This window comes from Neolamprologus multifasciatus, chromosome 12 (genome assembly GCF_963576455.1).
Source record: "Neolamprologus multifasciatus chromosome 12, fNeoMul1.2, whole genome shotgun sequence".
Lineage (NCBI taxonomy): Eukaryota > Metazoa > Chordata > Actinopteri > Cichliformes > Cichlidae > Neolamprologus > Neolamprologus multifasciatus.
Genome location: NC_140450.1, coordinates 19,532,890 through 19,542,532, shown reverse-complemented (window position 1 = coordinate 19,542,532; position 9,643 = coordinate 19,532,890). Strand labels below are relative to the sequence as shown.

Genomic DNA, 9,643 nt, shown 5'->3' with positions numbered 1-9,643 from the left:
CCTATTTACTCAAATCTATTTAGAGAAGTTAGAGGGGAAAAAAATTAAAGCACATACACTCCAAAAAAATTAAACCAAAATCATTTAATTACCCCAAAGCAGCATGCACAAGTCATTAACATTTAGATCAATAATTAATGGAGACAATTCAGTGTTTCAAATTACAAAAGGCACAGTGCGTGTCGTTTCAGTCCTCCCTGAGCAGACTTTGCTCGCCTGATTTCATTATCCAACCACAGGAACTCTGTGGGTAGTAGTCAAGTGGAACAAAGGTTACAGCTGATTCTTGTAAAAAATAGTGCATAAATAGTTGTAGTTGTCATTTTTCAGACCGGCCACAGCATCAGGTCTACGTAACACGAATCTCGCCAAACTCTGTAAGAAGTGCAATGATAAGGAAGATGACATAGAAGATGAGGAGAAAGATGCCATAGGCCCGACCCAAGTGGAAGCGGCACAGTGGAACGATGACAAAGGACAGGACCAGAGACAAACCCAGCGATCCTGCAAGAATCCATGTCAGCAAACCTTCTGGTTCAACCTGAGAAGGAACAAGAACAAAGGCTTCATATCTTCATAGTGTCTGAAACAGGCACGTGTAGCTTGGGTTAGATTACGCTGCATCTTAGAGGAGGAGATTACCTGCACGTCGGCATGTGTTTGGAGCATTTGCACCAGACATCCTAAACCCACTCCAAACAACATGTCTGAAGGAAGTAAGAGTCAAGGATACTAAAAGCCTCTTTTATACACGCATGATTGGTGTTGTTTTACAGAGAGTCACAAAAACAAGGATACTGAAAATGATGCCTCCAAAGCAGGCAGATATAGCCATCCGTGGGTAACCCTGCCGAGCGATGGTGATGTCAGAAAAGCAGTCTGAAAATAAGAGACACACAATTTTTTTTAAGCAACTAAAGTTACATACAGTATGTTTTTGGAGAAAAATACTGAATGAAGTTTTTAAGCTTTACCTCCAATGCTGTTTCCCCAGGCCAACAGAGTCAATCCCAGCACAGTGTTGCTCAGACGCAGCACAACCCCGAGCATGTGCAGAAGACTGACCACTTCAGAGGCCGCCGCACTGATCAACACTGCACTCACCACAAACCCCAAAAGAGCAAAGAACTGGAGGGAGGGGAAGGACAAGACATTTACAAACCAGTATCATCATAGCATAAATGTAAAAACTTCAAAATAAAAAAATTTAAGACCTGTGATGTAGCTTTAATTTTGAATCAATATGAGAAACGCAAATATTTTAAGCCACCTTAGAAGCTTGATGGCAGTGTTGCTAAAGCAAAACCAGCAATTACCAGATATCCATCAGCCTCAGCTGTACTTAATTTGTGTTTCGTGTTAATTAGCAAATGTCAACTAAATCAGTGTACTCAACATGCTAAACCATTATACCTGCACTCAAACTCATAGCATCACTGTGCATCAGAAGAGCTAGACACATAAGGGACACAGCACTCAGAGAATAATGAATAAACAGCAATAGGAGAGTTAAATAATGCCAAACGTGGCAGGTGACTTGCCCCAGTAAAGCACATCAGTAATCAACAAGGAAACATAAGCTGTAGATAAATATGCAAAAACAACTGGCTCACGAGGTCCATAAGTTTATATTGTGTGGTAGCAGCTATATCTACAGGGCGTAATAAAGATGCATGTAAGTGTAGTGTATTGTGTTGTTCTTGTTTTTTTTTGTGGTGCATGAAACAACAACAACAGTGCCAACTACTGCACCACTATCCCACTTGGCTACAGTATTACAAAAAGGAATAATCATCATCATCATACTTATTCGCCACACACACACACTTACTGAGTGATATCTGGGAGGACAGTCATTGCTGGTTGAGCAGAAGACAATAGCAGAAACGAAAAGTCCCAGCAGGAGAAACAACAGCCAGAGGGGAAACTGCCCTTGGATCATATAATTTCCATCTGATAGATAAAAAGAAAATAATTTAATCATATGCTTATTTTGATTAAGACTAGGACTTCAAGCTGCTTCTGTTGTAAAATGTTAAGCACTTACACGCTCCAGACTGGAAGACGAGCACACACACCAGAGGAGCAGTGATCAGGTGGAGGCAGTTTAGAGGGCGTCTCCAGTTTCTGTCTTCTTTGTCAGGGTCGACCACAGGGATACAGAGCAGCAGCAGCACTTCCAGAGGCGTCTGATGGGTGCAGACCAAGAACCACAGAATAATTTACTTTAATTTACATTGAAAGACAAGTTTTTGACTGGATTTCACTTAAGTCTGTGAACCAGTACCTTGAGTACTTTAAGGACTTTCCACTTCCATGATTTCCTCCTCCACTTACGGTTGTCGACTGGATTCAAAGAGCTCAGCAGGATCTGACTTGTAGACTCAGAGTAGGGCAGAAGTGGTCGATACTCTGACTCTGCAACACACAGGTGTAAATTATGATCTGATCACTCAGGAATGTGCTGCAGTAAATTTACCTTTTGGTTTAGTTTTGTTTTTTTAAATGGAGGCTGCTGCATTCCTACCATACTCCTGATGAAGACTCCTGCCTGTCAGACAGGGAACGTCATCATCTGATGAGTCAGACGAATGAAAGTCTGCTTCAAAGAAAAAACAAAAAAACCACACATCACTTGGAACTGTGTGGTTTTTATTTGTCTGTGTGTAAGAGCGTGTGTTTACATATCTAACCTGGAACATGTGTAACATTCTGGACACTCGTGTTGTCAGAATACTTTTGCCGGTTGTAAATGAACGCACTGATGATAACAATCACGACGTACAGGACGTAGAGGCCAAGGTACCCTAGAAAAAAGAAAAACACAGAGACATGTTTTCCAACTAGTTAAAACTAGTCTTGACTAGTTTTAATTAACCTCTTCTTTTTGGCCCTGTGGGTTTCACACCTAAGCTGTAAAAACCAGCCCAACGGCATTTCTGCTGATCTGGCTCACGATCAATCACATTTCACAGGTTATTGCAATTTGTGAAGAGCAGAAAGTTTACTTGTCATTAGTGGTAAAAACTACTGAGAACTAAAGGCTCACACACAGTCGTATTCAGGACAAATTAATCAAATTTACCACCATGCCATGTTTGAGATCAGGAGTATTATGACTACATGGTTAAAACTAACCACGGCCATTTAAAAAAAAAAAAAAAAAAAAAAAAAAAAAAAAGCATGAATACATGTAAATGCAGCAGCTTATCAAAGCATTCGCCATGTTACTGATCACATCCCATGATGGTTACAAGTGATATTTAAAGCCATCGCATCATCTGGTATTTCATTAAGTTCTTGCATTGTCATTTTATGTATCGAGAATCTTAATTTAAGGACTTTGCTAAATGGCTTGAATGTTCTTTGGTACATCAAAAAAAACTAAGTAATGTGCATGCAGTTTATGCTGTGAAAATGGAAGCGTGACAGTAAAATGATAAACTGGACCGCAGCCTCGAGCACAGACTTAGACGATCACTATGTGCAAGTGTCTCTTAACCAATACTCTAAGGGAAGGAATGATTCTTGTGAAGTGTAAATAGATGGGAGGACAGTCGGAGGCTTTGCCATGGGATGAGCTGAAAAGTTATCACAGAAAGATTTACTCAAAGAAGAAAACACAAGTTAATACTTCAGTTTACTGCCTATAAATCACCAAAAGTATAAGTAATTGACCGTTTTAATATTTTCTCCCCCTGCAGGGATGAATGAAATGCTATGTGAAGACTATCCAATACTTGCAGCTGTGAAGAAAACATCATCACTTCATGTCCAGAGTGACTTCAAATGTCATATTGTGTGTGAGGCGATTCTTTGAAAGTATGGCTGGGGACTCTTTAAGCTTCTCTGAGACAAGTTTGAAACTTGTGTCTTGAAAAGAGAATTTAGCCTCCACTGCAGCAGCAAGGTCATTCCTGGACCTTTGCCCAAACTTAACATAACTTTCTTGTAACCTGGCACCATATTATACCACTAGCTTCTTACTGTCAAAGCAATGTGTCAAATGACTAATGATCACGTGTTTAATTACACTAAGATGTGTGTGTGGTTCTCGTAAGAAACAAAAGTCATTTTTTGGTCTTTCAAACAGCCCACCGACTGACAACAAAAGTCAGAAGCTGAATAACAGAAGTGAAAATGAATGAGCTGTCAAGTCTAGTCAGGATTCACTGATGGCAAATTAGAACAAATGTAAATAGATTTCAAATTATAATATTTGTTCAAAATTAAAAGCTTTCATGGGCAGAGACTGGTTCTCTGCGGCGTCTTGTCTAGTGTGGACCTGGTAGGGGGAGAATTCGGGTTGGGGGGTATAATGGACATACAACTGTTCTGGAATCAAGATTGACTTTGCTGTTGCTAACTTTGTATGTCATTGTTGAAATCAATAAAACAAAGTTGGAAAATTAAAAGCTTTCTAAAACCGGACCAACAAAGAAAAATCGAGAGGTCAAATAGGATGCATAAATAATGCAAGACCATGTGTGCGTGTGTCGCTGTATACCCAGTGTTTCTCCCAGCGTCACAGTTCCTCTGTACAATATGAGGAAAGTCCAAAACACTGCAACCATGTAGAAGATGACATCGCGCAGAAACGGACGAGAAGCTACAGCAAAAGGCTTGACCAGCGCCACGCTGCCAGCAACTACTGTAGTAACAAATATCCCGGCTCCTGGAAAGGCAAACAGGCTGTCACATCTCAAGGCGTTTTTAAATTTTTTACATATCAGTGTGAGCGTGTGCAAGTCTGTGCCTACCAAATAAGGCTCCGACAGCCAACCCCGCTGTGTGCGGGTGGGAAAATGCTGCAATGGCACTGAAGATGTCAGGAGCTCCATTACCAAGAGCCAGAAATGTCACACCCTGATCACAGGCAGCAGTCAAGGAAAATATTCTTCTCAGAAGCTATAAATATAAACACTAGTGTGCAAAAGTTTTGAGCCTCCCCTTATTTCTTGGCTTCCAAGGAGCCAGACTTTTTCGTAATCTGGTTTTGAGCAATAGCTCTCCAGACTTTTTGAAGGCATTTCAAAGTATTTCTTTGAACATTTGCTGCTTTTACACTCATTTTCAGTCCAGTTCTTGTACTAATACTGTTCAGTGGAATGAGTGTTTTTTGTGATATTGATAGAAAAAAAAAAAAATTGGTTTTCCACTGTGTGAAAAAGTATTCATGGCGTCAACATTATTAGAGCAGTGTGGGATCATCCTGACAGAGAACCAAATAAAAGGCAGCCAACATCCAAAGAGGAGCTTTGGATGTCTTTGAAGAAGCCCAGGGAACTATTTCTGAAGATTACTTCAAGAATTGCACAAACTCAGTTATTTCTCATTTTCTAGTCTGTATTTCCATACATTTCAATAAATAGCTGCACACTTCCAAAGAAGTGAAAAGAAACAAAAAAAAGGTAGATCAATAATTTTACACAGTACTGTATATTCTAATATTTAACAGTCTAAGAGGTCAAACAGAAACTTCAGACTGCAGCCCATGGGTAGTGTTCAGGCGATGGAGAGAAAGGATACGGCCACATTGTGGGTGAGGCGCAGACTGGAGGAGATGGCAGACAGGTTGGGACAGAAGCTGGAGAGAGGGGGAAAAAATGAATACAATCCAATAATCTTGTTGAGAAAACAAAATAATTTAATACCTCAATTCACAAAAAAGCTATGTCTCAATAGATACTTTTCATTGAACACACAACAGCTTCTTTGCAGTAGTGTGTAAAGTGAAGTGGGTAGGTTTAAAAAACAATAAACGAAAAAACAGAAGCAACAGTTCTTCCTTTGAGGAAATCTCACAATCTTACAACAAAAGTGAAACAGTAATGAAATCTCTCCACTCATGTGACTTTTCTTTGCATGGCCATTTTGCTGAAACCATGGGTGTGTGTGTGTGTGTGTTGAATAACTCCAGTGACACTTACAACTTAGAGGCAGTAAGTCCCAGAATAATAAACAAAAAGAAGAGCCATATAATCTGTAGAGAAGCAGAAAAAAAAAGACAGCAGTTGTTGGTTTGTGAGGTAAAAACTATTGTTTAAAGAAAAGAAAAGAAAAAAAGCGTGACTGTCTTTACATTTACAAACATGACACTGACTACATTGGTCATATTGTCCCTGACCACAGAAATCTCTTTTAGGTTTCATTTGCAGATCCTCACTTACACTGTTTTAACCAAACACTTCAGTTAATCCCATTTAAGACTTTGGGAATCTTGCAAACAGGGGAACTGGAAAATATCCACCATTATGAAAACACATTAAGCTAAAACAAAAAGCAGATTGTTTTCCTAGTTCTGTTGAAACAAAGTTTACTTCCTCATGTGAGTTTTATGTTGATTCACAAACAGTAACCAAGTCCAAAAACCGAAGCACCTAACACCTCTCACCCACATTTAGAAAAAAAAAAAAAAAAAACTGGTTTAGCTCACAAGGTAAAAAGGTGACCAATATGCTATAAGGATAATGCCACCTTTCTCCCAGCTTTTTCCCCAATTGTTATAGAAATAACTCAGTCTTACACAGAGAAAGATGGTGAGTGGTGTGAGGTTGGGAGGCAGCAGACAGAAGGCCACTTCAAGGTAATTGATGAAGCCATCTTCCATTGAGCAGTCTGGTGTTTTCTTCACGAATGCACAGCGGTCTGCAACGCTGTAGTTCATCACCAAGTCGCACTGCACACACACACACACAGTTATCTACATGGCTCAATATTTTCATGCAATCATTTGTGGCTTAAACAGTGGAACAACAACATGTGCATCTCTTTCGCAATGACTGATGAAGCTGAGTGTACCATACATTTATTTTTGTGTTTAAGATAAGATAAAACTTTATTAATCCCTCGGGTGGGTTCCTCTGGGAAATTCGGTTTCCAATAGCACAGCACCGACAGAAGTTACAGAACGTGAGCAGAATAATATGTGAGATATATATATATATATATATATATATATATATATATATATATATATATATATATATATATATATATATATATACACACACATACACACTGAACAGACTCCTCTGGTTGTTTATGGCCGTGTGCAGAGGATGCCCAGCATTGTCCATAATGTCCAGCAATTTTTTTTTAGTGTCCTTTTCTCTGCCACTGTCACCAGAGTGTCCAGCTTCATGCCGACCACAGAGCCAGCCTTCCTGATCAGTTTTTCCAGCCTGGATGAGTCCTTCTTTGCTGTGCTGCTCCGCCAGCACACCACAGCATAGAAAAGTACTCCAACAACCTCTGACTGGTAAAACATCCTCAGGAGCTTCCTGCAGATGTTAAAAGACCTCAGCCTCCTGAGGAAGTACAGTCAGCTTTGGGCTTTTTTTTTTTTTTTTTTTTTTTTTTTTTTTTTTAAATACAGGTGCTCTGTGTTGCATGACCAGTCCAGTTTGTTGTCCACCCACAGCCCGAGGTACTTGTACTTGTTGACCACCTCCACCTCCTCTCCCTCTATCTGAACCGGCTTTATATATTATATACTTTTTATAGGCTTTATATATTTGAATATGCATGAAAACACACTACAAATCCATCTGAATATAAGTAATAATAATAATGGGCCTTTTCTAGGCACCCAAAGTGCTTTACAATTCCACTGTGGTGGAGGCAAGCTACAGTTGTAGCCACAGCTGCCCTGGGGCAGACTGACAGAAGCGAGGCTGCCATGTCGCGCCATCGGCTCCTCTGGCCAACACCAGTAGGCGGTAGGGTAAAGTGTCTTGCCCAAGGACACAACGACCAGAACAGAGAGAGCAGGGGGATCGAACCGGCAACCTTCCGGTTACAGATGAGCTTCCCAATCCCCTGAGCCACGGTCACCCGTGGATGATAGCTGAAACATAGGCGCTACATTTTGATATAACAACAACATCATCATCATCATCATCATCATCATCATTATTATCATCTAACAGCACTGAGATGCATGCAATCATGATATAAGGTGATAAATAACAAATCACCAGAAAGCTCTTTAATTTTGGATCACTGCTTACAATGGGCCTGCAAGAGACCGAGACCAAGAGACCACATTAACAAATTTGTCTTAACACACACACACACACACACACACACCTCTAACAGGTGTAACTTTGATGCAATCCAATTCTACTCATCACCTTTACAGAGATAAATTGTGATAAACTGATATTGTCCAGATGATTATTTGCACATTTCGTTAAAATTCAGTCTAGTACAACGCCAACCACTACAACCTTAGCAATAAACAGACACCTGAATTCACCTTTACTGGAAAATGACTTGCCATACAAGTTTCCTTAAGGCAACATATTTGTCATACCTTTTCAGCGTAACTGCTTGTGACGAGTGAAACTGCTAAACTGTAACAAATAAAATGACGAAGGGGGTCAAGAATTGAGTGAAATAATATAGTTTTTAAAAAGCAAACAGAGGATGAGGCTCACTCAATTCAGATCCCGACTTAACCATTTCCGCTTGTGACAGCTGATGGCCCTGAGTATTTCGTATTTTCACAAAAACAGTGGACCGATGGGAGTCCTGAGTATGGGATGCTTTACCTGAGCTAAACCTGTCTTGATGAGGAGTGGTAAACTGCAGTGTGTATTATGCTTGGCACGAAGGCTCGATTTACTTGATTTAAATCAGACACCTACATTCCTTAATCAGAATGAGATGTCAGATCAAATTTTGTGTATGTTTTTCATCCACTGCAAAACAAGCTAAAGCACACCACCCACCCATGCAGAGGTCCTTCTACACACAGTCAGTGCTCTTTTCAGCTTTGCACTGAGGGTCTATAGTTTACTGACAGTTGTGAACCAAGCCGATCAAACTTGACTTACGCCCTTAGCTTTCGCTAATCATGTGACAGGTGAAAAAAAAACTAACCAAAAAAAACCTTGCTGACCTGAACCAGAAAACAAGCAGCTGACGAACACCTGTTAATAAAATACAGCACTCACACATAACACGTTCATTTCCAAGCAAAAGCAAAGAAAAACATTTCACTGACCTCATCGTTGTTGTTGTTTTCAGCCATCACTGGTGAGGACCAACGTCCAGCCATTCCAACCCGGACACCAGACTCGTTTCGTAAAAGCTCTGAGCCCGAGGTGAGCTGCCAGCCACACGGCAGCACCACGAAAAGTGGCAAGAAAATACCGCAAAACATGATTCACTTTATCCCGGAGCCGGTTCCATTCTGCTGGGAAGCTAACAGGACATCCGTGGGCTGGTTTACTCTTTTAATTCCCGGGCGGTTAGCCTAAAAATTAAGTCGAAGACCTCAAAAACATGTCCCGGTTGTCGTATTTGTTACTGGTCTTAAATTACTTGTTTTCAAGCGTTCACACAGTCTAAGCTCAGATTCAATCCCGTTGAACATTTTGTACACCTTACTCTAAAACTCCTCCCACTGCTTTCCCAATCAGACATGTGCCACGTTCACGGACTCCTCGTAAACCCAGAAGAAGCAAAGGAACGAGTGCTGGAATGCAGACAGCAAAAGGTAAACGGCAAATACGAGGCTGTTAAAATACGTTAATACGTGTATTTAAAAGCTTAGTTTATTAGAGTTATATACTCCAGAGAACCAGCCTATTCATTTATTGCCTCTATAATGGACATTTGTTTATGGTCTATATTT

The 9,643-nt window shown here is 40.3% G+C and overlaps 1 protein-coding gene across 2 annotated transcripts; it reads right to left on the bottom strand.

Annotated features, from left to right (window-relative positions):
- Positions 1–65: 65 nt before the first annotated feature.
- Positions 66–9,367, bottom strand: slc8b1 (solute carrier family 8 member B1). 2 transcript variants are annotated; one of them, XM_085180098.1, is made up of 15 exons: positions 9,011–9,367; positions 6,527–6,679; positions 5,931–5,983; positions 5,530–5,587; positions 4,761–4,866; positions 4,508–4,675; positions 2,694–2,807; positions 2,528–2,602; positions 2,288–2,418; positions 2,048–2,189; positions 1,832–1,953; positions 975–1,128; positions 799–879; positions 643–707; positions 66–541 (listed from the first exon to the last, which is right to left on the bottom strand). In XM_085180098.1, the coding sequence occupies exons 1-15, from the start codon at positions 9,167–9,169 to the stop codon at positions 350–352; spliced, it is 1,773 nt and encodes a 590-aa protein (XP_085036224.1). In that variant the 5' UTR covers positions 9,170–9,367; the 3' UTR covers positions 66–349. The 2 variants fall into 2 exon arrangements, with proteins under 2 accessions (XP_085036224.1, XP_085036225.1); XM_085180099.1 differs by having other exon boundaries at positions 2,528–2,599.
- Positions 9,368–9,643: the final 276 nt, after the last annotated feature.